Here is a 27,574-nt window from a genome sequence, read left to right as displayed (position 1 = left end):
TGTTTCCAATTTTATGGTCCACCGTGCTTATACCAATCAAGGCAGAGACTGTAACTTATAAAACAAAAAAATTAGTACCCTTTTCAACTCAGAAACATAGTGAAATGGCTATATGCAACCAGCACATAACCAGAACAGCCTGCAATAATGTATAGAACTGATGTTGGCCGCTCATTAGTACTAAAGGGCTGCAAATGAAGCCTTTAGTACTTGAATATAGTAAGAAAGGTCTTAAATTTTATCTTATAAGGGACTAAAAATGTGTTAAAAAGCTTGTATGAGCAGGAAAGGGTTATCATGTATTTTAGTTCTGATGACAGCCAACACTATGAAGAATTTGTGAGCAAACAAACAATGTCCCTATTTTAGTCAAAACGACGATATTTTTTCAAATCCAAAGTGCCACGAACCCATTTCAAAATGATTTTATAAAATGTATGTGTGTTTTAGCTCTGATGACAACCTCCACTATAAATATTTGTAAGCAAACAAACATCGATAATGTCCCAATTTGACTCAAAACGACCTGATTTTTCAAAATTCGAAGTGCCACAAACCCATTCCAAAATGGTTTTAAAAAAAAGGTTATTGTACGTTTCAGTTCTGATGACAACCTCCATTTTGGCACGATCATCTGCAGCATGGGCCTGCGCTACAAGTCGTACTGCTCCAACATTGTGCGCACCATTATGGTGGACCCCAACGACAAGATGAAGGAGTGCTATGAGCTGCTGTTGGAGGTCGAAGAGGAGATATTGAAAACACTCACGCATGGTAGGTGGAATATGAAGAGCATGTGGGTAAAGTGTTTGCCCAGATTAGCCTGTGCGCAGGTTAATCAGGAACATCACTTTTCACCTAAACTGGATTTTCAAGCAGAAGGGATTTCTTTTCAACAAAATATTCCATGTAAGGGGAAAGTGTCATCCCTAATTAGTGGTGGGCGGACTGCACAGGCTAATCTAGGACAACACTATGCACATGCATTAAGGCCTGTTTTCCCATAGTAAGGCTATAATAAAAAGCCTTGAATGCACACCATCATGGCCCCAATGATCATGGTGCATGCATGTGTGTGAAGTGTCGCCCCAGGTAACCATGCACAGTCTACACAGGCTTATCGGCGACAACACTAATGCACATGCATTCAGCCCAGTTTCTCAGATTTTGGCACAAACAAATTGTTATCCATAATATGTCATGGATTCCTTATTGCAGCATGTAATGCAATTCACCATCAAAATATGTTCTTTGTTTTAAATAACTTCCTCTCCAACACTACAAAAACATTTGTGCAACTCTGTCTTTTGTTCAATGTGCTTCAAATGAGTGATGAATGAAATGATATATATAAGTATAAATGAAATAACCCCTTTAAAATACTTTGTCTAAATCAGAAGTTCATTTCCAGGTGCCAAACTCGGCTCGGTATTTGAGGCAGCTGTCAAGATAGTGAAGACGAAGCAATCAAGTCTGCTTGACAAGATGACAAAAACTATTGGCTTTGCCATGGGCCTGGAGTTCAGGGAGGGAGCTCTGCTCATCACCAGCAAGAGTGATGTTGTAGCAAAGAAAGGTATGCTAGTGTCACAGTTTGCCTTCGCATTTCAAAACACACATTATGGGTCATAAGACAATCTAAATTCAATATCTGCTGATGGTTTTTAAGAGAAAGTATGATGAAATTGCAGCTTTGAAAATGATGTGGCTTCCACAGGATGTTACTAAATGAATGCTCCTTATCATAATGACGCTTCCCCTTTTGAATGCTTAATTAAGCTTTCCAATGACCCAGATTATTTGATTGTGCAATAGTAAAATGGCGGCCATTTTGGGTCTGATTTGGTAGTTTTATTGGCTTGAAATATTTTTTCTCCATTTTTGCATTGAAAAACAACCTGCACGTTATACTTGGGGCCCACTTTACATGGTAAAAACGGTATAACTTAAGATTTTTTTCATTTTTCTAACTCAGTTTTATGATTGCTTTTAATTTATTGACATAATTGTATTATTATAGACCATACAGTTAAAAATTGTGTTCACTCATAAATTGTGCAAATAAGAAATAGACTACGATGTGAATAGCCATCTCTGTTTTAAGTTGTTCAATTCAATTTTATGTTTGAGCCTTTAGATGATCCTCATATTGTAATTTATACTTCATTAGAATGAGATTGATGTTCCGAATTGTTAAATTTCACAGTAACCCTGTTTCAGGCATGACATTCAATGTAAACGTTGGTTTCTCGGATCTGGCCAACAAAGAGAGCAAAGATGCTGCTGGCAAGACGTACGCTTTGTTTATTGGCGACACAGTGCTTGTAAATGAGGTATAATTTCAGTGCTGACATGCCTTCCATATTAGCGAAATGTTGCAGATTTAAGTCTTGCCTGAAGTAAATGAGCTTTTTATGGAATAGCAGGGTTTAATTCATGTGCATAAAGTTTCATCCCAGATTAGCCTGTGAAGTATGCGCAGGTTAATCAGATACCACACTTTCTGCTTTATGGTATTTATCGTTGAAAAGAATAAAAAGATGTCTTATGAAAAGAGGGCTGATCAGTCTTATCAGGGACGGCACTTCAGACATGCATTAAGCCCCAGAGTGAGGCTCACATATATTAACCCTTTGCATGCTGGGAAATTTGTTGTCTGCAAAAATGTCGTCTGCTGAATTTCTAAAATTAGCATTTTCTTTAATTTTTTTCAAAGAATACTATCAGAATAGCAAACAGTTTGGATCCTGATGAGATGCCACGTTCTGTGGCGTCTCATCTGGATCCAAACTGTTTGCAAAGGCCTTCAAAATTCGGTTCCAGCACTGGAAGAGTTAAATGTCCTGCAAATCTAAAATTTAAAATCCATTTCAGTGATTTAAGGCAATTGGAATGATTTGCCTTAAATAAAATACCAGACAATTTTTTCTTGAAAATGTTTTTGGAGTTTCTTTTGTTTATGCCTATATTTATTCCCTGCAGTGAGCGAGTATATTGGAGTCACTCTGTCCATTGACTGGTCAGTTTGTCTACATAAAATATATCTGAACATTTATCTCAAAGTCTGAAGGAGAACACAAATGAAGTCAAGATGTCAGTGGTTGGACATTCCCAAATGTAGATGTCAGACATATTTATTCCAACATACTTATAATTCTATAAAATATTAATAGTGTATACTTAAAATGAGCCTATTTCAAGCAAGTATTATATTTAATTTAAGAAACATTGTATAATTTTTACAAAATGGGTGTTGACACCTTTGCAATACATGACAATATCAGCTGGTAGCTTTGTGTACATTTCAACAAGCCTTTGGAAGAAAACCACTTTGATATTAACGATAATTTGAGTTGAGACAACAGTTTTTATATAAAATAAGAATTTAAAAGGTCCGGAGTAGATGTCAACTTTAACTGATAATAACTATTTAACAAATGCAAGTGTGATATAAAGCAGTTCAGCTGTAAATGTGGAGAAAACTGCTTCCTTATTTCTGAAGCATTATGTTTGAAACTTTACATTTGTTATCACAATGAAGGGCAAGATGCTTTTCATCTGAGTTAATTGCCATTGAACATAGCTGGCCAAGTGGTGCAAGGGTTTAGTCACAATTGTTAAAACGCTTTAGTTAAACAAATGTCTATAAAATGTTCATAAGGATTCTAATAAATAGTCATTTGTAATTGCTTGAATTAAATGGAGTGCCACTCAACTCTGGGTTAACAAGGTTTCATGCATGTGGTAAAGTGTCGCTTTAGATAAGCCTGTGCAGTCCCCACAGACTTATCAGTGATAACACTTTCGGCTTCATCTGGAATGTTTACGAAGAATAGATTTTCTTCAAACCAAAAAACCATCAAAGCAAAAAATTTCCCTGATTAGCCTGTGCGTATAGGCTTAACTGGGACGACACTTTGCGCACATGCTTTAAGTCTTTTTTTCCCAGAGCAAAGTTCAAATATGTTCTCAATATCTGTTATTTGGTTGTATTTTGAGAACAGTTTCAGTGGGTGTTTTTTTTTGCAATCATTTATTAAAGTGCAGTTCTAGTGCATTTTAACGAGAAACTATTGTAAATGTTCCTTGATTTTCGTTTCACTATGCCTATATCTATATAATCACTTCAGGACTCTCCAGCGTCTGTGCTGACAAACTCAAAGAAGCGCTGGAAGCATGTGGGCATCTTCCTGAAGGATGAGGATGAAGTGGAAGAAGAGGACAATGAGGAGGAAGAGAAGGAGGCAGCCCCAGAAATGTTGGGCAGGGGACGCAGGAATGCTGTACTGGAGAACAGAACTAGGGTAAGGTGTTCTGAGGAGACCATGAATTCATAATATTACCACATTATTTCCATAAATATTGGCAAGAAAATGGGTCTAGCTGTGATTTATGATGCACATGAAGATTTGTTGGACCCATTTTCAAAAATGATTCTAAATGGGGGACAAATGTCCAATTTTTAAAATGGTATAGAAAAATAATTAAATTTTCGATGTATATCTGCTTTTTGATTGGTTAAATAGACAAGAGGCCGCCATGGAAATGCCGGGGAGGGGAATGCAGAACTAGAAAACCGAACTAGGGTAAAGTGTTGTGGCGAGGCTGGGAATTCATGTTATTATTGCATTATTTCAACAAATGTTGGTAAAAAATGGGTTAGGTTAAGATGTATGTTGCACTGGCAAATTTGTTAAAAAACATTTTCAAAAACGATTATCATCATCGGACAAAAAATAACAAATGTATCTATGGTACAAAGTATTAGGTAAGGTTCACATTTAGATCCTCTTTTTGATTGGTTTATTATACAAGTCAGCAGTTTGCCAAGGGATTATTGTATTATTGCTTAACTGCTAGAAAACTTTACAATCTGAACAGTATATTTCTGAGAATCTGGGCAGGTTTGAACAGATAAATTTTACCTGTTCAGTGTTTATGGCCTTGTGCTTATTTTAGTAAGGGAATTGAATAGATGTTGTTACACTCTAAAGCTGATATCCTATAAGTAAATCTTATATAAATTTAAGGAACCTCGTGGGCTATGTTATCTTGGAATTTCACTTGGGTTCAGCATTAATTAAGATATAACTTGGGTATTTTTGTGACGAACGCGCCTTGCACAGTATATTTCCTCGAATATCTCCTTTCACAGCCGGATGCTACAACGGAGGAAAAGAGACTCAAACACCAGAAGGAGTTGGCTCACCGGCTGAACGAGGAGGCCAGGGAGAGATTGCGGGGAATACAGACTGGAGGGGATGGGAAAAAGTAGGTACCAGGAACTCAGTCTAAAGACTGGGGTGGGGTGCTTTAAAATGTAGGAATTGGAAGCTCAGTCTATAGACTGGGTTGGGGTTGTGATAACGGTTAAAAAGTAGGTATAGTAGATTCCACTTAATTGAATATCGGAAAATCAAATAATTCGGTTAATTGAATAGAAATTGAAAAAAAAAAAAAACATTTGCATCTCTTCCCATTGAAAAAACTCCACATATTCTGATAGCAAATATGGCGTATTTCTGTTAATTGAATAGACAATTTTCTATTGCACACTATAATCCACACTAAAATCAAGCAAAGAATGTCACAAATCTCCAAGGATACGCATCGTATCGACGATTTTGACTGACACGCTCAATCGACTGCCTTTGTTTTCATTTCACACCATGCATGTATGCAGCGTCTGTCAAGCGTCACGTGACTAACAGGTGTAGTATGCGACCAAGTACAATGCAAACACTGGTGTCTCCGGTGTGCAGTCAGGTGCAAACTTTCGAATGCAAACTGTCGAGTAACACACTTCAACAGTTTGTTGTTGCTTAGAAACAATTAAAGAGTGTGTTGCTGATATAATGGATTCAATATTTAATTCCAATATTAACTTTTTTTAAACGCTTTATGTGTCAAAACAATGTTTTGATTATGCATGAAAAGCACAATTTCCAGGAGGATTACACCCGGTTAGTGATAACATTGGAAATATAACGGATTCCGTATAATTGAATACTCCGGATAATTGAATATTCGGATGTGACAAATGTGCTATTCAATTAAGCGAAATCTACTGTACTGTAAACTTTTCTCAAACACTGAGGGAATAAACTCTGGCCAGTAAGGTTATGAGTACCTGCCTTGTCTCAAACAGTCAGGGAATTTCAAATGGTAGGTTGGTAAATAGTATGTACTGGAAAATAAAATGTGGTGAGTATAAACAGTGGGGGATTACAGACTGAGGAGTATGCTTAAATATATATAAACTCAGTCTTAAATATTGTGGGAAAACTGCCTGAGAGGGATGATAAACATAACGGATGCCTTTTTCAATTTCTAAAAGTAAAAAATGCTTAAATTTGCTCTTCGATTTCTGACAATTTGATGATATTGAACAAAATGTATATAATAATTAACCAATTGACTCTCGTACTCTCAAAATGAAACTGGCTATGATTATGCAGCCTGTATAAAACCAGAGTAACACACTGACAGTGTCATGCTGTTTGCTGATCATCAATATCTGAGGGTTGGAAATGAGGCCTTTCAACTTGGAATCTTTTAAAAACTGTCTTCAATTTTATTTGATTTTCTAAGGGACTACAAACACATAAAAATAGTAAAGGGTTTAAAAGTTTGGAGAACATTACTCCCAAACTTTATCCATGTCGTGATAAATGTTACTGTAAAGTTAACAGTGTAATAAAAAAAGTCACACATATTTGGGCAGTAAAGAAGTAGGGATAACAGTGTTGCCTAAAGCCAATTTGACTCATTTTTCCCCAGTCCATGGTCATAGGAATTCTCTAAAACTTGTTTTTAATTGCATCATTTAAATACTTTCAGACTGCGTAAATCCAATGTCTCTTACAAGAGTATCTCACATTTGCCCAATGAGACAGAAGTGCGGGAACTGAAGTTGTTTGTTGGTAAGGGAAAAAGCTTATGTGATAGAAGCAATTTGATTTTATGTCAATTATTTGTTTGATGAGATAAGCAACTGGAGCTTTTGTTAAGTTAAGAAAAATCTTAATCGGAACCGTCTAGTTACAAGTAGATGATCATAGATATAAGCCATGCACAATTTGCCATTTCTGTATTTCAATCTATCATCTGCTTTCTTGTTATTCTTTTCAAGTGGTGCACATTTTTGCCATCTTCTATATGACAATGGAATTAATGCTTTCTTATTATTCTTTTTAAGAATTGCACAATTTTGCCATCTTATATGACAATGGAATTAATGCTTTCTTGTTATTCTTTTTAAGCAGTGCACAATTTTGCCATCTTATATGACAATGGAATTAATGCTTTCTTGTTATTCTTTTTAAGCAGTGCATAATTTTGCCATCTTCTATGACAATAGAATTAATGCTTTCTTATTATTCTTTTTAAGCAGTGCACAATTTTGCCATCTTATATGACAATAGAATTAATGCTTTCTTGTTATTCTTAAGTGGTGTATAATTTTGCCATCTTATATGGCAATTGGCTAAATGCTTTCTTATTATTCTTTTTAAGTGGTGTACAAATTTGCCATCTTCTTTGACAATGGGCTAAATGCTTTCTCATTATTCTTTTTAAGTGGTGCACATTTTTACCATCTTCTATGACAATGGACTTAATGCTTTCTTGTTATTCTTTTTAAGCAGTGCACAATTTTGCCATCTTATATGGCAATGGAATTAGTGCTTTCTTGTTATTCTTTTTAAGCAGTGCACAATTTTGCCATCTTATATGGAAATTGACTTTCTTATTATTCTTTGAATTGTGATTTGTTTGATGCTTTCAGACAAGAAGTATGAGACCATTATCTTGCCCATATTTGGGCTACCCACTCCATTCCACATCTCCACGGTGAAGGTAAGTAGTTAGATGCCTGTATATGAGATTAAGCCCACATGGTACCAAATGGTGGACTGGTAATGTAGGCTTTAGCATGAGGCTGTTCATATGTTCTGACTTGATTATCAGATACGATTGTTTCAAGCTGATCCTTCAGTGATTTGTTTTTCTTATTAATAAAGAACCCGTAAAAGGTACTTTCACAATCGAAGAAAAACTACAACATTCCCAAAAATCTCACAAGAAAGGAAAATTTTGTCAATTTTGTTCCAGAAGTGCAATATCTTCAAGTGAACAAATAAAATGAGCACTGAAACTGAACATTTTAAACCAAAGTGCATATAAATGAATATTTGAATTTGTTTGTGCAATTTATGCCAAGCAATTAGAAAGACCCACAATTCCAACTCTGAAGATTTTATTTTCCCAATATCTTTTTTTCCGCAATTTTTTCTCAATTGTAACAACACCGGTACTTTTCCCAATTGATCAAAAAAGCAAATGCTTTTCTCAAACATTTGTATGAATTCTTGTGAAATAGCCATGGGGGTAATGATGAAATTTTCATAAATATTTGACACTGTGAAGCTATAGTTTGTTTGTTACATGTTGTTCGCACATGATTGATATTGACAAAAACAGTACATTTGCTTTAAAAAAAGAAACAAGAATACCAAAAGTGGAAGTGGAAAATGTTATTCTGGATCAGCATGTGCAGCCTGAACAATTTCATTTAATTGGCCATGTTACATATATCAGCCTCATTCTGATAGAATGAAACTTAATACACGTGTGTAAAATGTAGTCCTAAGTTTGCTTCTGCAGTCCACATATGCCATCAGGGGCGACACTTTCCGCCTAGACTGAAATTTCATCTGGAAGATACTTCTTTAAACGACAAAGTCCATAAAAGCAGAAAGTGCAGTCCCTGATAAGCCTTTGCAGTCCGCAATCTGGAACAACACTTTACCCACACGCACTTTTTTTCCAGAACATCAGCCAGTCTGTAGAGGGTGACTACACATACCTTCGTGTGAACTTCTTCCACCCAGGGTCGGCTCTTGGCAGAAATGAGGGCAATCTCTTCCCTCAGCCCGACGCCACCTTCCTTAAGGAGATGTAAGTCTTCAGACCATGGTGGCGCTACCAGTAGCCAAAATAGCCAGTGGCTCCGAAATCTCTAATCAGTTTTTAAATTCTTAAATTGGTTAAAAATATGTCTGACAATATATCGATATAACCAATCGCCGTGGCCTAGTGGATAAGGGGTCCGCCTAGGGATCGGGAGGTCGAAGGTTCGAGCCCCATGGGGAGCATTTGTCGAAAGATGGATGTTTGTCATGGGACTTGTTCCGATATTGCCGGCTCGTAAGCTCGCACGTTAAACATGAATGGTTACCAACTTCTATCTGCCTGGCGCCTGGCATAGTGATAGTAGTTGGGAGGTACATGGTATACACGCAAAGGTGTCTCATAAGCCGAATTGGCTGGCCCTTTCAATAGGGGTGACACTATAACAAAAAGACCTTTACCTTTATTTTAAAAAAAGAGCTGATTTTCACACAACTGAAAACCGTTCTAATTAACAACTAATTCTGCTTTCTTAGCACATACCTACTCAGACCACTGTGGGCCTGTTGATATGCAGGTGGTGGGGGTTAATTCATTCCTAAACACAAGAATTCAGGGTTCGCACAGGGCTTGAAAAGTGCTTGAAAACGAGTCCAAGGCTTGAAAAGCCCTTGAACAAAGGTTGGCCTTGAAAAAGTGCTTGAAAAGTGCTTATTTCATGTAAAAAAGCCTTGAATGTTTATTTATGCTCAAAATTACTTTTATCATCGCTTTAATCATTTTACTTAAATCGTTCTTAAGGGAAATATTATGAAAATTTATCATAAATTCCTTCGCGCAAAAAAGTTGAATACGAAATATAAGTTTCGTACACTATTTAGTACAAAACGTTATGTGTACACGTCACAGATTATGTGTACTACGTAAGAGGTTCTCCATTGTGATCAATTTTTGCGAGTGAAAACGCAGGGATGGGGAAGTGTCGTTTCAAACCAGGGTGGTTAACTGAATAAGAGGAGATAGCTGGAAGAACTGGAAAAGGAAATCAATTCTGTTAAAGACAAAATGTTATAGTAACTGACTGCTGTTCAAATGTAATGAACCAGTCTGTTTGATGTGAGCATAGAAAGAGACAATGCGTTTGTTTGTAATAACTTTTAAAAGTAAATACAGTACAGCCAATGCGGAACAAACGTATTTCGCGATCCGCGGCGGCAAGGAGAAACGAGTCGATGCCGCGTCAGTCGTTGAAGCCGCGTCAGTATGCGGCGGCAAGTCGCATTTCGCCGCAAAACTTCGCATCTGTCCGCCGAGGCATGCTGCGATCCGCGATATATGATGCCGAGTCGATGCGCATCATGAAATAAAAAATCTCTTTAAAATTTTTATTTACATGTAGTTAACAAATTTTGAAAAAACACTTATAATAATAATTAAAATCATAATAAATTTATTGTGCGCGGATTGTATTAGCATATACATGTAAGCATAGTTAATGCGTCTGGCCAATTAAGTTTGTTTCCCGCCCGTAGTGTATGTATTTCACACATAAACAATGTCACGTAATTATGTTTTCACACATACAAGTGGTCAAGGCTCCAGCATATGGTGGATTTATAAATTAATTGCATGTGGATTTTGCTATTATATTTAAGCTGAGAAAATTACCAGTTTGAAGCCACATCAATAATCAAGACGGTGACGACGTGTTTGTTGTTTTGTTAATTATCAGCTTATTATAACTATTGTTTGAATATGTGTATGTTAACACGTTTTATTTTGTTCATATTATACAGTTAATATCGCTACTAATTACCCAATAATTCTGTATATTCCAGTTTTAAAGCAAATGCTGGTAAATATTTACGATACACAAACATTCTCGATATTTCCTTAAGTATCAAATACATTTTGGCATGTGTTACTATTTATAGAGATGATGAAATAACGTCTAAACGGGGCTTTTTTTTCAACTGAACACGCGATTTACGCTTGACGTGATGTTCATGTATTTATACAACACAAAATACACCCAAACTTTCCAAACAACGTTCTACATGTCTGCATAAATTTCGCGCGCTTTTTATTAAACAAAGGATATTTTAGCACTGTTTATTTGACGCTAGAATTTGCCAAAGGTCGCGTTAGCATTAAAATTCGGAAGTGTGTTTCGGATTACAAATTTAATAATGATAATCGAACGAAACATTAACAGTTGCGCGTAATTAATTCTACGCTTCACATACATGTATGTACATGTAGGTGGATATCTTTTCACTCGATCCGCCGCGTACGTATGCGGCGGATTTACTCCGCGAAAGTACGCGAGGTTATTACAGACTCTGCGTCGTTGCGCGGATCGATGCCGATTGCCACGGCGATACGCCGCGTGAACACACGATTCGGCGGCCGCATACTAATAATCTGGCCGTGGCGTAGCCGCGGATTATGTTTGTGCCGCGTTGGCTGTACTGTACATATGTGAGACTCATTGAGTTAAGGATGGATAACCTGTATTTCTATGTAATAACTAGAAATAACATGTATGAGTTATTGTGGAAAAAGTGTAATGTGTTTGAGCAAATAAAAAAAATGATATTTACTTTGTTAATCTGGTTTGAAAATGCAGTTTTTAAAGGAAACTAACGTACGGTTCTCGGCCTTGAAAATGAAAATTTGGCCTTGAAAAGTGCTTGAATTTAGGTTTCAGATTTCTGTTTGAACCATGGAATTGCTTATGGGTTTTCTTTGAATTATGCTTGTTGAGTCGTGGGTAATTTTCATTAAGTGGTTACATCACAAATATTTTATAAATATATGACTATGAATAATTAAAAACATAATTATGAATCTTAAGCCTTAATATTTGTTGCGTTTTTATGCTCCCCCCAAAAAATTGGGGGGGGGGAGCATATAGTCGCCGCTTCGTCTGTCCATCCGTGCACAATTTTTGTCCGGGCTATTTCTCAGCAACTAATGACCGGAATTCAATGAAACTTTATGGGAAGCTTCACTACCAAGAGGAGATGTGCATATTATCAGCAGGTTCTGGTCAGAGGATTTTTAACAGAGTTATGGCCCTTGAAATTTTCCATTAACTGTACATATAGTGCAATTCTTGTCCGGGCTATTTCTCAGCAACTAATGACCGGAATTCAATGAAACTTTATGGGAAGCTTCACTACCAAAAGGAGATGAGCATATTATCAGCGGGTTCTGGTTAGATGATTTTTCACAGAGTTATGGCCCTCTGAAATTTTCCATTAACTGTACATATGGTGCAATTCTTGTCCGGGCTATTTCTAAGCAACTAATGACCGGAATTCAATGAAACTTTATGGGAAGCTTCACTACCAAAAGGAGATGTGCATATTATCAGCGGGTTCTGGTCTAATGATTTTTCACAGAGTGATGGCCCTTTAAAATTTTATATAAAACAATTATTGTCCCCCCAACTACTGTGCCCTCAAGACATTTCCTTTTATCTGAATATATAGTGCAATATTGTGACAAAAAAAACTTTGGGGAGCATCACCCGTCTCTGACAGTTTCTTGTTTCTAAATGTTTATCGTCTGTAATAATAATTATTTATCGATTTTCTCGATAGTGTCAAACCGCCATGTTGAAAATGTTATGTTGTTGAGCTGTGTATTCTGATTGGCTAGGCAAATTTCAAGATTTGCATACCATTAATAGCCTTAAATCTGACATTGCAGAGGAGGTTAATATCTTGTGAAAAAATGTCAACAGACAATGTAGTATGAAAAATACTGATAAATAAACAATTTTGTGTTACTTAGGAACACTACATGAACAATTTATAAAAGAGGAAATATTTGATTAGAGCTCTGATGAATTAAAAAAAAAATTGTCACGTTTTTGATAAGCAAAACAATGGTGACCTGGTCAAAACTTATTTCTGTAACGACTGCATAATTTGGGAACATTCACGTAATTTCATGTTTCTCTATTACACGACTCGACAAGAACCCATGACTCAACCAGAACCTACCATATGCAAATAGGACCTTATGTGTCAGTGTGACAAGCTTGTATGGTGATGAGTATGGAGATAATAAATTCCACGAGAGCCAGAAAGGCTTAGCATTGTCTTGTTTGCATGTTGGCCACGTCATACGAAAATGGTTTTTTATGTCCCCCACTATAGTAGTGGGGGACATATTGTTTTTTCCCTGTCTGTTGGTTGGTCTGTTGGTTGGTTTGCGCCAACTTTAACATTTTGCAATAACTTGCTATATTGAAGATAGCAACTTGATATTTGGCATGCATGTGTATCTCATGAAGCTGCACATTTTGAGTGGTGAAAGGTCAAGGTCATCCTTCAAGGTCAGAGGTCAAATATATGTGGCCCAAATCGCTCATTTTATGAATACTTTTGCAATATTGAAGATAGCAACTTGATATTTGGCATGCATGTGTATCTCATGGAGCTGCACATTTTCAGTGGTGAAATGTCAAGGTCAAGGTCATCCTTCAAGGTCAGAGGTCAAATATATGTGGCCCAAATCACTTATTTTATGAATACTTTTGCAATATTAAAGATAGCAACTTGATATTTGGCATGCATGTGTACTCATGGAGCTGCACATTTTGAGTGGTGAAAGGTCAAGGTCATCCTTCAAGGTCAAATATATGGCTCAAAATTGCTCATGTAATGTCACTTCTGCAATATTAAAGCTAGCAATTTTATATTTGAAATGCGTGTGTATCTCAAGGAGCTGCACATTTTGAGTGGTGAAGGGTCAAGGTCAAGGCCATCCTTCAAGGTCAAACGTCATATAGGGGGACATTGTGTTTCACAAACACATCTTGTTTGCCATATGCGGCCAGTGTAGCTCCAGATGAGCCTTTTCATCTGCACAATCCGGTCAGAGGCTGCCCTGTCTGCTAATGAGACCATTAAACCTTGCATGACTTGATATCAAACAGGAAAGGGCCTGACAAGTCTGCTGGTCTTCATGACTTGATATCAAACAGGATAGGGCCTGACAAGTCTGCTGGTCTTCATGACTTGATATCAAACAGGATAGGGCCTGACAAGTCTGCTGATCTTCAATGACTTGATATCAAACAGGATAGGGCCTGACAAGTCTGCTGGTCTTCATGACTTGATATCAAACAGGATAGGGCCTGACAAGTCTGCTGGTCTTCAATGACTTGATATCAAACAGGATAGGGCCTGACAAGTCTGCTGGTCTTCATGACTTGATATCAAACAGGATAGGGCCTGACAAGTCTGCTGGTCTTCATGACTTGATATCAAACAGGATAGGGCCTGACAAGTCTGCTGGTCTTGATGACTTGATATCAAACAGGATAGGGCCTGACAAGTCTGCTGGTCTTCAATGACTTGATATCAAACAGGATAGGGCCTGACAAGTCTGCTGGTCTTCATGACTTGATATCAAACAGGATAGGGCCTGACAAGTCTGCTGGTCTTGATGACTTGATATCAAACAGGATAGGGCCCGACAAGTCTGCTGGTCTTCATGACTTGATATCAAACAGGATAGGGCCTGACAAGTCTGCTGGTCTTGATGACTTGATATCAAACAGGATAGGGCCTGACAAATCTGCTGGTCTTCATGACTTGATATCAAACAGGATAGGGCCTGACAAGTCTGCTGGTCTTCAGCCATGACTTGATATCAAACAGGATAGGGCCTGACAAGTCTGCTGGTCTTCATGACTTGATATCAAACAGGATAGGGCCTGACAAGTCTGCTGGTCTTCATGACTTGATATCAAACAGGATAGGGCCTGACAAGTCTGCTGGTCTTCATGACTTGATATCAAACAGGATAGGGCCTGACAAGTCTGCTGGTCTTCATGACTTGATATCAAACAGGATAGGGCCTGACAAGTCTGCTGGTCTTCAGCTTTTTTGGCTTCATTTCATATTTAAGAAATTATATTTTTCTATCATGGTTTGTTGTCGAATTAACCCACAGTAAGGAGTATAGATGCGTAGGAATTAAATCACGAGTGCGAAGCACAAGTGATTTGATAACACGCATCTATACAACTTACTGTGGGTTTTTCGACAACAAGCTATCATATAAAAATATTATTTCGATTCTAACACGATTCTGATTGATTTGGTTCAAGCTTTAGGACGTGAACTATATTTTTCAATACCCCACCCTTCTTAGTACTAAGTTCACTATTTAGTGACGTCATTGAATTGTACAAACATATGACGTCATTTTCATTCATAAATATTTTGCAAATGACGTCACTTTCATTGAAAACAACAATCGTAGAAACTTAATGACGTCACGTGTATTGATGCTACTGAAAAGCTGACATGCTATAAATGTTTTCTGAATTACGTTCCCTAACAAATAACATTTTTTGTAGATGTGGTTATGCCACTTATCATCAAATATACAATTTGTTGTTTCATTATTTTTATATACATGCTACATTTATTACATTTCTTTTATAGCGGGTTTTAGCACGTGCATTTTACTGCAATATTTTCTTTATTTATTCGGAAGCTCCGCCCATAAGTTATTGCTGAATAACCCACACTTGATTTCCTTCTTCGTCTATAGGAAACAAGTCGCACGTCTTGTTAGAATACACATTTTTGCATGATGTGCATTGACTAAAAAACTGTGATAAAGCCAGCTCTCAAGTCTGTGACTCCCCTCTGTGACAAAGCTCCAGTTAAGTCTGTGACTCCCCTTTGTGACAAAGCTCCAGTTAAGTCTGTGACTCCCCTCTGTGACAAAGCTCCAGTTAAGTCTGTGTCTCTTTTTGTGACAAAGCTCCAGTTAATTCTGTGACTCCCCTTTGTGACAAAGCTCCAGTTAAGCCTGTGAGTCCTCTATGTGACAAAGCTCTAGTTAAGTCTGTGAGTCCCCTATGTGACAAAGCTCCAGTTAAGCCTGTGAGTCCCCTATGTGACAAAGCTCCAGTTAAGTCTGTGAGTCCCCTATGTGACAAAGCTTTAGTTAAGCCTGTGAGTCCCCTATGTGACAAAGCTCCAGTTAAGTCTGTGACTCCCTTTGTGACAAAGCTCCAGTTAAGTCTGTGACTCCCCTTTGTGACAAAGCTCCAGTTAAGCCTGTGAGTCCCCTATGTGACAAAGCTCCAGTTAAGTCTGTGACTCCCTTTGTGACAAAGCTCCAGTTAAGTCTGTGACTCCCCTATGTGACAAAGCTCCAGTTAATTCTGTGACTCCCCATTGTGACAAAGCTCCAGTTAAGCCTGTGAGTCCCCTATGTGACAAAGCTCCAGTTAAGTTTGTGACTGCCCATTGTGACAAAGCTCCAGTTAAGTCTGTGACTCCCCTATGTGACAAAGCTCTAGTTAAGTCTGTGACTCCCCTATGTGACAAAGCTCCAGTTAAGTCTGTGTACTCCGCTATGTGATAAAGCTCTAGTCAAGTCTGTGACTCCCCTTTGTGACAAAGCTCCAGTTAAGTCTGTCATCCCCTACATATTGCCAGCACCTATCGGAGCTCCAACACAAAGGAGCCTGGCGAGATCTCTGCCCCATCCTCCAACCTGAACACAGCCTTCAGACTGATCAAGGAGGTGCAGAAAAAGTTTAAGACCAGAGAAATGGAGGAGAAAGAAAAAGAGGTATGCTATTGATCATCACAATTTGATCAACTACATAAAGTTGTGATCTGGTAAATCTGTTGAAAAACACCTCACAGTATACCGTAATTACTCTAAGTTTTCGGACACTTAAAAATAATTAATTTTTTACGTGTCCGAAAATTAAGATTCGGAAAATATTCAAAGATTACAGGTGTCAGAAAATTTCGAGACAAAAATTAAGGTGTCCGAATGTTATAATTTTATTCAAATAAAGGCAATAAATCAATGTACAATAATTTTCTTGTGATTAACTCTTCTTTTTCTGCTTAAAAAATTATTTCAACTTTACAGCTTTGCTAACTCTTGCCACAAATGATGTAGAACAAAAACGTAAAAACAGAAAACAGTCTGACTAATTGGACGAAACTAGATCTATTTCAAATTCTGTTGTGTGAATCCATTTCTATCTAATGTATACATCGTTATTCACCCGACTACGCGAATGTAATGGTCGATTGCCCTCAGTCATGAATCTGCAGGGTTTTTACCTTAATCCCGTTGTAAAAATCCATGATCGAAATGTCACAAGATAAGCGAAAACAGGGCCGAAGTCTGTAGAAATTGCGGTAAAATATACTGTCCGGAAATTAAGAGCCTTTAAATATGGACGAAAACCCGTATGTCCGAAAATTTAGAGTCACAAAAAAGAATTATTTTTGCTAAAAAAGAGGGTGTCCGAAAACTTAGTGTCCGAAAACTTGGAGTAATTACGGTAAGTTGCCAATATTAATCTTACCAAAATTCATACATATATTGAAGTTTTGATATGATAATTGGTTGCGATATTGGAATTGGGTTACATAAATACAAGAACATCTCACTAACTAACTGTTATTTTGACATTTATATGTGAAATAGGTGCAAGAGTATAATCATTTATAAATGTAAAAAAAATATTTTGCCAAGCTATGTGAATTTAGTAGACATTTTGTCAAACAAAGTCTGGTCTTTGAATGAATTGTGAATCAAATGATTCTTATTGCTGTGCAACTGATAATGACTCAATGAATTTGACTGGTATGTCTTAAATTTCTATTTGTGAGCTAGTCAATTTGGAAATTTGCCTATCAAATTAATAACTGCCCAAACCCTGTGGATTGTTTCCCTGTGTGTGACTTATAGAGTTGTACTAAATTGGTCCCTTAAATCTTCTTTCAGGGTATTGTCAAACAAGACGCTCTTGTTGTGAATCCCAACAGAGGTAACCCCAAGTTGAAGGACTTGTACATCCGACCCAACATCGTGTCCAAGAGAATCTCCGGTACTCTGGAAGCACACACTAACGGTGAGATGTGACAAAATATATGGGCCGTGCTCTATGAAAAAGGAGTTTAATGCATGTGCATACAGTGTTGTTCCAGATTAGCCTGTGCAGTCCGCCTGTTCTCTACTGCTTATCTCATGTCCATTATTGAAAAAAAGTTGGTTTGAATCCGGCTCCACCCTCAGATCCAGTCTCATATTGTTAGCTCCATGTGCATGCAAGATTTTCTTACTTTCTCTTGACTTTTATTCATTCTGCTACTTATAAGCTTTGCTCTTGAAAAATGGGGCTAAATGCACGTGCAAGCTTCGTCCCAGATTAGCCTGTGCAGTCCACACAGGCTAGTTGGGGATGACACTTTGCATATAAACTGGATTTTCACATAAAAGGGACTTTCTTTTAACGAAAAATACAATAAAAGCCGAAAATGTCAACCTTAATTATCCCAAAACCAGGCTTAATTCATTCTGCTCCGTATATTTGATACATATCTGTCCTTGAGATTTAGGTGTCTGGTTCACGTTGGTGCGGGGTATTTAGTTATATTAATGTCTGGCCCGGTGCTGCAGGTTTTCGGTTCATGTCTGTGCATGGTATATACTGTTGTACATGTCTGTGGCTGTGTTCAAGTCAGTGTAGGGTATATAGTAAGTGACATATCTGAACCTGTGTTTCATGTATCCAGTTCTGGTCAGTGTGGGGTATATAGTTTTATATAATTCTGGCCCTGTGATTAAGGTTTCGGTTAAGGTCTGTGCGGGTTATATAATTTTATACATGTCTGTCCTGTGATTCAGGTTTCCGGTTCACATCAGTTCGGGGTGACAAGGTGGATGTGCTCTACAACAACATCAAGCACGCCTTCTTCATGCCCTGTGACGGGGAGATGATCATCCTTCTTCACTTCCACCTCAAGGTCTGTCTCTCCTCCTAACTGGGCTTAATGCATGTGCTTAAAGTGTCCTCCCAGATTAGTTTGTGTAGTCCATGCAGGCAAATCAGGAACAACAATTTCCTCTTTTGTGGAATTTTTTATATAAAGGAAGTGTCCTCTAAATTAAATTTCAGATTGGGCAGAAATTGTCATCCCTGATAAGCCTGTGTAGTCTGCAGAGGCTAATGTGGGATGACACTTTATGCATATGCTTTTCACTGAGTTTTCCTAGAAGAAGGCTTATACAGTTAAGAACAGCAAATTTACATGTATGTGCCAAGCCCCCCCCCCCCCCCCCCCCCTAGTATGATACCTGTTGTGTGTTGCAGCATGCGATCCTGTTTGGCAAGAAGAAGCACATTGATGTTCAGTTCTACACGGAGGTGGGAGAGATCACAACTGACCTGGGCAAGCACCAGCACATGCATGACAGGGACGACCTGCGTGCTGAACAGGTAAGCATATAATGAGATGCATTCTGGAAAAACTGGGCTTAATGATTGTGCATAAAGTGTCGTCACTGATTAGCCTGGGGACTGCACAGGCTAATCAGGGACGACAATTCAGTCTAGACTGGATTTTTATTTAGAAGGAACTTTATTTAAACGAGAATTTCCACAAAACGTTAAAGGAGAAACTGTTGCCCCTTATGAGTCTGTGCAGACTGCACTGGCTACTCTAGGGCTCGTGCATTACACCCAGTTTTCCCATAACAGTGCTAATGTTATCATGATCTGGACATTCTTAACCTAATCTATTCCATCCATTTAAACAATTCTAATGTACCAATCAACGGTTAATTGAAGTATTTATTGTTTATAGGGTATTTAGTTTCAAATGGATTTGAAATAATTTAGCTAGGTTTGTTTCGTCAGATTTGTGAGATTTTCCAATATCTTTGGATTTTCCAATGTATTGGGGTTTTCTTATGTCTTGGGTTTTTCCAATGTATTGGGGTTTTCCAATGGTTTGGGGTTTTCCAATGTATTGGGGTTTTCCAATGTCGTATTGGGGTTTTCCTATGTCGTGGGATTTTCCAATGTATTGGGGTTTTCCAACATCTTGGGATTCTCCAATATTGTGTACATGCTTGAGCTGGTCTTAGTGTCTTGTTCTGAAAAGTTATAAAAGTTTTCAATGTATAATAATATTGAACAATACATATTTTTAGCTTTATCTGTCACAATGTACTTCAAAGACTGAAATGTATTTCAAAGCCTAAACAAAACACTACAAAGTTATAGGCCTGTATTCACCTTCCAAGTATTTTATTTCATAATTAAAGGTAAACTTGCTGTCAAGAACAAATGAAGGTTCTGTTGCAAATCTTATTGGCGTTTATGTTGTAAGAAGCATGCTGAATATTTGTTAATCATTGCCTTGCGCACATGCATTATGCCCTATTTTTTCGAAGTGTGACCTATTTGTAATTCCACTTTCAGGCTGAGAGAGAGATGCGCCAGAAACTGAAGTCTGCGTTCAAGAACTTCTGTGAGAAGGTAGAGAGCCTCACAAAGAACCAAGTTGAGTTTGACACGCCGTTCCGTGAGCTTGGATTCTATGGCGCCCCTTACAGGAGCACTGTGATGCTGCAGCCGACGTCCGGATGTCTTGTGAACCTGACTGAATGGGTAAGTGCAGGGACAGACCCTACAGAACCCAAATTTGAACGAAAAAACACACTGTAAAGAGCTTGTTACATTATACTTAGCTTTGATTTCTTAATTCAAGAAAACATTTATGTTAAATAGTCAGCACCAACAGTGATATAAATGACCATTTGTCTACAGTTTTCCTTGATTGATTATAAAACTTCTTGTGTAGATTACTTACCATTTTCTATGAAAATCTAGGGGCCCAGTACATATATATTAAAGGCTGTTGGCTTCCACTAATGTGAGATGCAAAAATAGATTTTATGACCTAACACAAGGTTTCGTGGTATTATTAGTAGAAGGGGTTCTATATGGTAGAAAAACCGATTTTAACATGATGGGGATGATATTTATGAGTGACCAATAACATTCACCATAGCAATCTGTATCTTTCCAGCCTCCATTTGTGATCTCACTTGAAGAACTTGAGCTCGTGCACTTTGAGCGTGTGTCATTCGCGATCAAGAACTTCGACATCGTGTTCGTGTTTAAAGACTATGGCAAAAAGGTAGCCATGGTGAATTCCGTGCAGATACAGGTCTTAGACAACGTCAAGGAGTGGCTAAAGTGAGTGAAAATGAGAGCATAACTCTGGTAAAACGAGATTTAATGCATGTGCGTAAAGTGTCGTCCCGGACTTGCCTGTGGAGTGCACACAGGCTAATCAGGGACAACTCTGGCTGCTGAGACTAGATTTTCGCTAAGAAGAGACTTCATTTAAAAAATTGTATACAAGCTGAAAGTGTTGTTTGATTAGCCTGTGCAGACCGCACAGACTAATCTGGGGACACTACGCACATCCATTTAGCCCCGTCTTCCCAGATCCTGGTTCATTTGTTACACCCCACCCTCAAAGTTTCATTAGGTTTAAAACTAACAGATTATCTTCAAAAGTAGGGGGTTTGGGGTAAACTCTATTATACTTAAGCTGCCAAAAGAAGCCTGGTGTTAATTTTTTTTGCCAAAATAACCGCCTGCTAGGTTTAAATGAGACCATCTCGCCCTGCATCACAAGGTTCACCTATTTTCTCTATTTCTAGCTCGTGTGACCTGCGCTACACAGAGGGCGTGCAGTCGTTGAACTGGACCAAGATCATGAAGACAATAGTGGACGACCCCGAGGGGTTCTTTGACAACGGAGGCTGGAGTTTCCTGGACCCTGAGAGCGACGTAAGTTGGAAAAATGGGGCTTAATACATGTGTGTGAAGTTTTGTCCCAGATTAGCCAGTTGGGAATAAGGGACGTCACTTTCTTCTCAACCAGTATTTTTTCAATTTAGGCAAAAAGTGTCGTCTTTGATTAGCCTGTGCTTTACGCACATGCATTTAACCCCTGTGTATGCAACTTAAGTCTTATTGTTCTTTGACAATGGGGGCTGTAGCTTCATGGACCCTGAGAGTAATATGAGCTGGGACACATATAAAGCTTTATATTTATCTGTTAATTACTGAAAAGGCTACAGTTTTCGCTCAATTTTGATTAACTTTGTATGATCTTGGTTTATTTTGAACAAAATTAAGGCCACAATCAAAGCTGGGATTAGTTGGTTCAAAACCTAGGTCATTGTGTCAAATCTGAGTAGGATCAACAATAGCGTCATTGTTAAGGACAATGTCTTATCTTTCTCTCCCTATACATATATATACATAAAACAAATACTTGGTATCACTGTAGAAACTACATTTTTGCGCATGTATGTGACAATATCTTGGTAGATTATGATGGAGTCAATATCTAGGTCACATCTCAAATCTCAGAAATAGAATCGTATGATCAATCTTGATGCCTTATTTATGACCTAATTTTGATGAAACCTTGGTCTGAATGTTTAATTTTTAAACGCCTGTCTCTTGACGGTACATAAGATGGCCACAGCCTTTTTGGATGGGCAGGCAGATCAATGGGTGCTTGGATGGTTGCCACATTAATTGTTATTCGCTCTAAAACTTGTACATATTTTGTTAAATCTTTTCCAAACTTTTTAGAAATGTTTGTTGATAATAAATGGAGGCTAATTTTGATAACCAGCCAATGCGCACCAGGTGCATCCAAGTTATAGATTTTTAAAAAATGCAGTAGATTATTGCATCATATGGGAATTAAAAAAAAAACAACATATATCTGTCCATGACACTGTTAATTATCAACCAGCTCTCCATGTTTCAGAATGAGCAGGAGGAGGAATCTGATGAGGAAGATGATGAGTTCAACCCGTCAGATGAATTCGAAGGGTCGGAGGAGGAGAGCAGCGAGGACTACAGTGAGGAGAGTGACTGGGAGGAGGAGGAGGAAGACAGCGGTAGGACATGGAGTGGTGTCAACTAGTTTATTATCTGTGGCCGTAGGCGTGGGATATTGTTTTTATCTTGTCTGTCTATCCTTTTATACGTTCAGAACCCTTTTGCGTCCGGAGACATATCTCGGTATTGCTTGAGCCGATTTCATTGAAACTTTGTTTGAATGTATGTATGGATCAGAGTATGAATGCTGTCACAATCCATTTTCCAAATAACAGAATTATGACCATTTTTACTAGAAAATAAGCACACTTTTGTGTCTGGAGCCAAATCATGGAACTGTTTGGGCAGATGATGCATGTTAAATTGCAACACAAACCATTTGTCAATAACACAGTTATGGCCCCTTTTGACTGAAAGTACCCTTTTTGTAAAGGCTTTTTTCTGTCTTGAGCTGTATCAAATAACATACAAGCAACATTCATAAAACTTAGCACAGTGGTTCTCAATCATGTCACATGCAAGACCCTTAAACTGAGAGGCATTGAGTTCAAAGATAACCAATTGATTAATTATTCATTGTTAAGTGATTATTTCTGTATGCATCAAGGGAATCTTTAATATCTTAGTAAAACTGTACTTCTTTATCTTTTTGTGGGTCACAGGTACGATCTCTAGGGTCAAATGTTACAAAGTTGAATTAACGTTTCTTATTTTGTAAGGATTCTACCATACACCAAGGGATTTTCAAAATGCCAGGGTGTAATTGTTATCAGGCAGGTAGGCAAATGAAAGACCCATGTTACTATGGCCAAGGTAACACAAATTGTGTTACACACTAACTACTTATAGCAGAGATATCTTTTTATAAGCACTTTTTGTGTAAGATTAAATTAAAACTTGGAATATATACACTGTAACTCCAATATAGCGCGGTCAATGGGGTCCAAGCCGCGAAACAGCGTTATAAAGGATCCGAGTTATAAGTTTTGAGCTCATTTACTGCAGGGCGCTATAAACAAAAAAACAGGTATAGAATAGCCTATAATATAGGTCATGTATATTGCCATGCTGTGTTGACGCAAATACATGCATATAAACCGCATCGTATCGATAACAGTATACATACCGCTTTTCTTATGTGCACATTTATCCGATAATCCAATAAAATTGCAACATCACTTAAAAAATAATAATCTTGAACATTAATGACGATATATGTTTAAGAAATTTGTAAACACAACCGTACTCATATATGCCATTTTCAGAAGTGTTAAGAGTACAGTGCATTATGGGGCAGAGCTTTCATTGGACGAGCGACTTCAAATTTAGTTTGAATGCAATACTACTCATGTACAAAAAATTGTTTTATTGCGTCATACGCATGCAAAAAACCGTGTTTCCCGGGGACTTTCTGATACCGCGCGAAAATGAAAGTGAAACTCTGTTAACAATTGCCGGTACTTCTGCATTATTTAATTTCTTATACACGAACTGAAAGATTAAATGACATAATACTAGAATGATAATGAAATGACAGAAAAAGTTGTTTTATACAGTAGGCAGTATATTTCACAGCCGCTCATTTAATATAGTCAAACTGCAACCATATCAAAGTAAGAATGTTTCAATCGTTTTGAATTACTTGAATTGTATAACTATCCCGCTTGCACTTAACTTATGGAAATTATCGCACTGAACCGCTCTGATGAGGAATACATGTAATAAACACTGACATGCGAGTTTTTCACACCTTTATTGACATTACACAACAGATTAACACCAATTAGCTGTCGGTGTTGTTTAACCTTGAGGCGATAATAATCGGTTCAACGGACGGTTGAATAAAGCAATCAACATGACTGTGATTGCCGCCATCTTTGAATTGTCTGAAAATACATGAAGTTGCATAATACGGATTTGAATCAGAAATAAAATGGAAGGTTGGAGAAAAAATGGGATCCAAGCACCCTCCGCGTTATATTGGATTAAGCGTTATAACGGAGCGCTTTATATTGGAGTTACAGTGTAATAGCTAAATGATGCGCAACCATTGTCCCTACACACCAACTTTTAATATCACCTTCTTTTAATAGTATCCTTTGTTTCTTAAAAAAAATTGTTCTTCATTTTGGATGATTTATCCACCCTTGACATTGTATATCTCGCTATTGAGTTGTGTTCTGAGAAAACTGGGCTTAATGCATGTGCGTAACGTGTCATCTCAGATTAGCCTGTGCAGTCCGCACAGGCTAATCAGGGACGACACTTTCCGCCTATATTGGATTTTTGCATAGGAGAGACTTCATTTAAATGAAAAATCTCATAAAAGCGGAAAGTGTCGTCCCTGATTAGCCTGTGCAGACTGCACAGGCTAATCTTGGACGACAATTTACGCACATGCATTATGTCCTGTTTTCTCAGAACACGACACATTGCTTTGTTGTGTTGCAGATGAGGAGGAGGAGTTGGACTCCAGTGAGGAGAGTGGCAAGGACTGGGACGAGCTGGAGGAGGAGGCCAGGAAAGGTACGTGTGTAGATCATACGAGTCTTGCTCTGGGAAAACCGGTCTTAATGCATGTGCGTAAAGTGTCGTCCCAGAATAGCCGATGCAGTCTGTATCCCCTGTACCCTACAAAGGATTTTCCTGCAACATGGCTGACATGTTTAGAAAATTGGCTAAAAATCTAGGTTAAATACCGAAGTCTCCAGGTTTAATACTGCAGTGTCAAGGTCAAATACTTGATTGTTCTTTTTTTTTTTTTTTCCATATCTCCTATGACTTTTGAACACTTGTCATGAAACTTGGCTTAGTTGTTTTGTTCCTTTAGATGATGTGCAGAAGACATGGGCCCGTTAAAACCACCTAGGTCAAGGTCACACTGAAAAGCTTAATTTTCAAACATCCATTTTCGTGTCCTCCTACTAGCAGGATTTATTGGAAACTTGGCCAGAATGTGTCCCTGAGTGGGACCAGCAACCTAATGGTTTAAAAGTTTAGCCTGTTTTTCAATATTGATCTGTATTTTCTGCGCCTTTGAATGATATTGATGAAATTCACCTCAAATATTTATCACATTGAGACAATATGCAGAGGGAATAAGGTAATCATGGCACCTTACGGTCCTTATCATTAATGTGAAGGTAAAAAAGAACCATGACAGTAGTATATGTCTGTCCTTGTCTTCTTTTATCGTCCGTTCGTTCTTTTCGGCCACTTCTTAATAAAACAACATATTTCACATGTAGAAATGAGCTGCGTCATGCAAAAATGGGTCTTATACGGCCAGCATGTCTCCAGATCAGCCTGCGTGTTTGTGCTGTCTGGTCTGGAGCTACACTTTCCAGTGTTTAGTCAAGTTTGGTTTCATGGTCTCATTAGCGGACAGGGTAGCGCCTGACCAGAATGTTTGGATGCGTAGGCTATTCTGGAGCTACGCTGGCTGCATTCGGCATATGACCCATTTTTGCATGACCAAAGTTAAATTTCAGTGATTATGAAGCCTCATTCTGAGAAAACCTGACTTAAACCATATGCCGTAAGTGTCATCCCTGATTTGACTCTTCAGTCTGCAGAGGCTTTTTATGGATGACACTACACTTTGTATGGCTTTTTTGTTTGAAACAAGTCTCTACTAGATGATAATCCTGTTTAGGCAGAAAGTGTTGCCCCTGATTAGCCTGTGTAGACTGCACAGGCTAGTCTGGGACAACAATTTGAATATGCATTTAGCCCAGTATTTGCAGAGCGCTCTAGAATTTCTGATTTCGTATGTTTTCAGCGGACATGGAGCGTGACCAGTATGGTGAAGAGGAGGAGCCACGTGACAAGAGAAAGCAGGGCAAGCACAAATCATCGGGCAGCAGCAAGCCCTCCTCGAGCGCCAAGCACAAGTCGCCGCACAAATCTCCCCATAAATCCTCACACAAGTCACCTCACAAGTCTGGTCACTCCTCCAAGGACCGGGGTCGAGATCGAGACTCACCGAAGAAACGTAAACACAGCGGCGGCGACGGTGGTCGCGATAAGAAACGGAAAAAGTGAAACTATTTGGTTGGATTGTCGTGATCAAAGAAATTTAGATATTTACTGTTGTAGTGCGTATCTATGTATGGGACTCTCAGTTTCACTCAGTTGTTGATTATAATTGAGCAGTGCGTAAAGTGTCGTCCCAGATAAGCCTGTGCAGTCTGCATATGCTTTCAGCCTTGGCTGTATGCTGTTTAGTAAAGACTTCCGTTAAATGTGTAAAGCGTTCGTCTCTGAATAGCTTGCGCAAATTGCACTTGCAAATCTAGGACAACAATTTAAGCAAATACATTGAGCCTAGTTTTCCCACTAAAAGGCAGAAATTGAGATAATTTCATTACAAAATGTGTTGTACAATTTGTGTAAAAAGAAAAAGTTGAAATAATTTATACATCATGGATATTCGGTACCAAAATCATTTTAGTGGTCTTTATGTTTTGTTTTTCTTGTAAGAAATTGCAGCCGTGAGTCTGTTTCTCTTGCTAGCTGACATGTACAGTACTTCTTGTTAAAACTTTATTGTCAGTTGTATAACATAACTGTATGATACATTCTGTGCAAGCACTGCTTTTGCAGTTCCATCAAGAACAAAACAAAATTATAGGTTAATGACCACTAAAAATGTTCATAAACTGCAGGAAAACAATGGTCAATATGAGCTAGTTCGAACAAGTGTGGACCTCAGCTGTCAGTGTTGATGGGAAGATAATAAATGTACAGGTGAATTGATTTAGTATAGTTATTTGGACAGGACCAGTGCGTCATATAATTCTGTATGTGTGTAATTAGTGAGGATGTTTAAATACAAATATTGTCACAAAAACCTTATAGTGCTGCAGTTGATGAATAAATGTGGAACTGTTTTGTGCTGTTGTTGCTTGTTGTGAACTTGTCAGCCTCACGTCA

The 27,574-nt window shown here is 38.1% G+C and overlaps 1 protein-coding gene across 2 annotated transcripts in view; it reads left to right on the top strand.

Moving 5' to 3' along the window:
* LOC127844415 (FACT complex subunit SPT16-like) overlaps positions 1-27,097 on the top strand; it is a 48,259-nt gene extending 21,162 nt beyond the window's left edge. The window contains exons 8-26 of one of the 2 annotated variants that reach the window (XM_052374581.1): positions 602-774; positions 1,412-1,576; positions 2,221-2,333; positions 4,131-4,304; positions 4,527-4,586; positions 5,156-5,271; positions 6,841-6,923; positions 7,787-7,857; positions 8,831-8,958; positions 16,389-16,524; positions 17,704-17,830; positions 18,607-18,725; positions 19,073-19,198; positions 20,186-20,374; positions 20,796-20,965; positions 21,439-21,568; positions 22,566-22,698; positions 25,091-25,165; positions 26,421-27,097. In XM_052374581.1, coding sequence (XP_052230541.1) covers positions 602-774; positions 1,412-1,576; positions 2,221-2,333; positions 4,131-4,304; positions 4,527-4,586; positions 5,156-5,271; positions 6,841-6,923; positions 7,787-7,857; positions 8,831-8,958; positions 16,389-16,524; positions 17,704-17,830; positions 18,607-18,725; positions 19,073-19,198; positions 20,186-20,374; positions 20,796-20,965; positions 21,439-21,568; positions 22,566-22,698; positions 25,091-25,165; positions 26,421-26,683 — 2,551 coding nt within the window. In that variant the 3' untranslated portion in view covers positions 26,684-27,097. The remainder of the gene's footprint in view (positions 1-601; positions 775-1,411; positions 1,577-2,220; positions 2,334-4,130; positions 4,305-4,526; positions 4,587-5,155; positions 5,272-6,840; positions 6,924-7,786; positions 7,858-8,830; positions 8,959-16,388; positions 16,525-17,703; positions 17,831-18,606; positions 18,726-19,072; positions 19,199-20,185; positions 20,375-20,795; positions 20,966-21,438; positions 21,569-22,565; positions 22,699-25,090; positions 25,166-26,420) is intronic. The other variant, XM_052374582.1, reaches the window with a different exon arrangement.
* The last annotated feature ends 477 nt before the right edge of the window (positions 27,098-27,574 follow it).

Source organism: Dreissena polymorpha, chromosome 9, assembly GCF_020536995.1.
Source record: "Dreissena polymorpha isolate Duluth1 chromosome 9, UMN_Dpol_1.0, whole genome shotgun sequence".
In the NCBI taxonomy this organism is placed as follows: Eukaryota; Metazoa; Mollusca; class Bivalvia; order Myida; family Dreissenidae; genus Dreissena; species Dreissena polymorpha.
The sequence above is the reverse complement of the archived record's forward strand: the minus strand, read 5'-3'. Positions and strand labels throughout refer to the sequence as shown.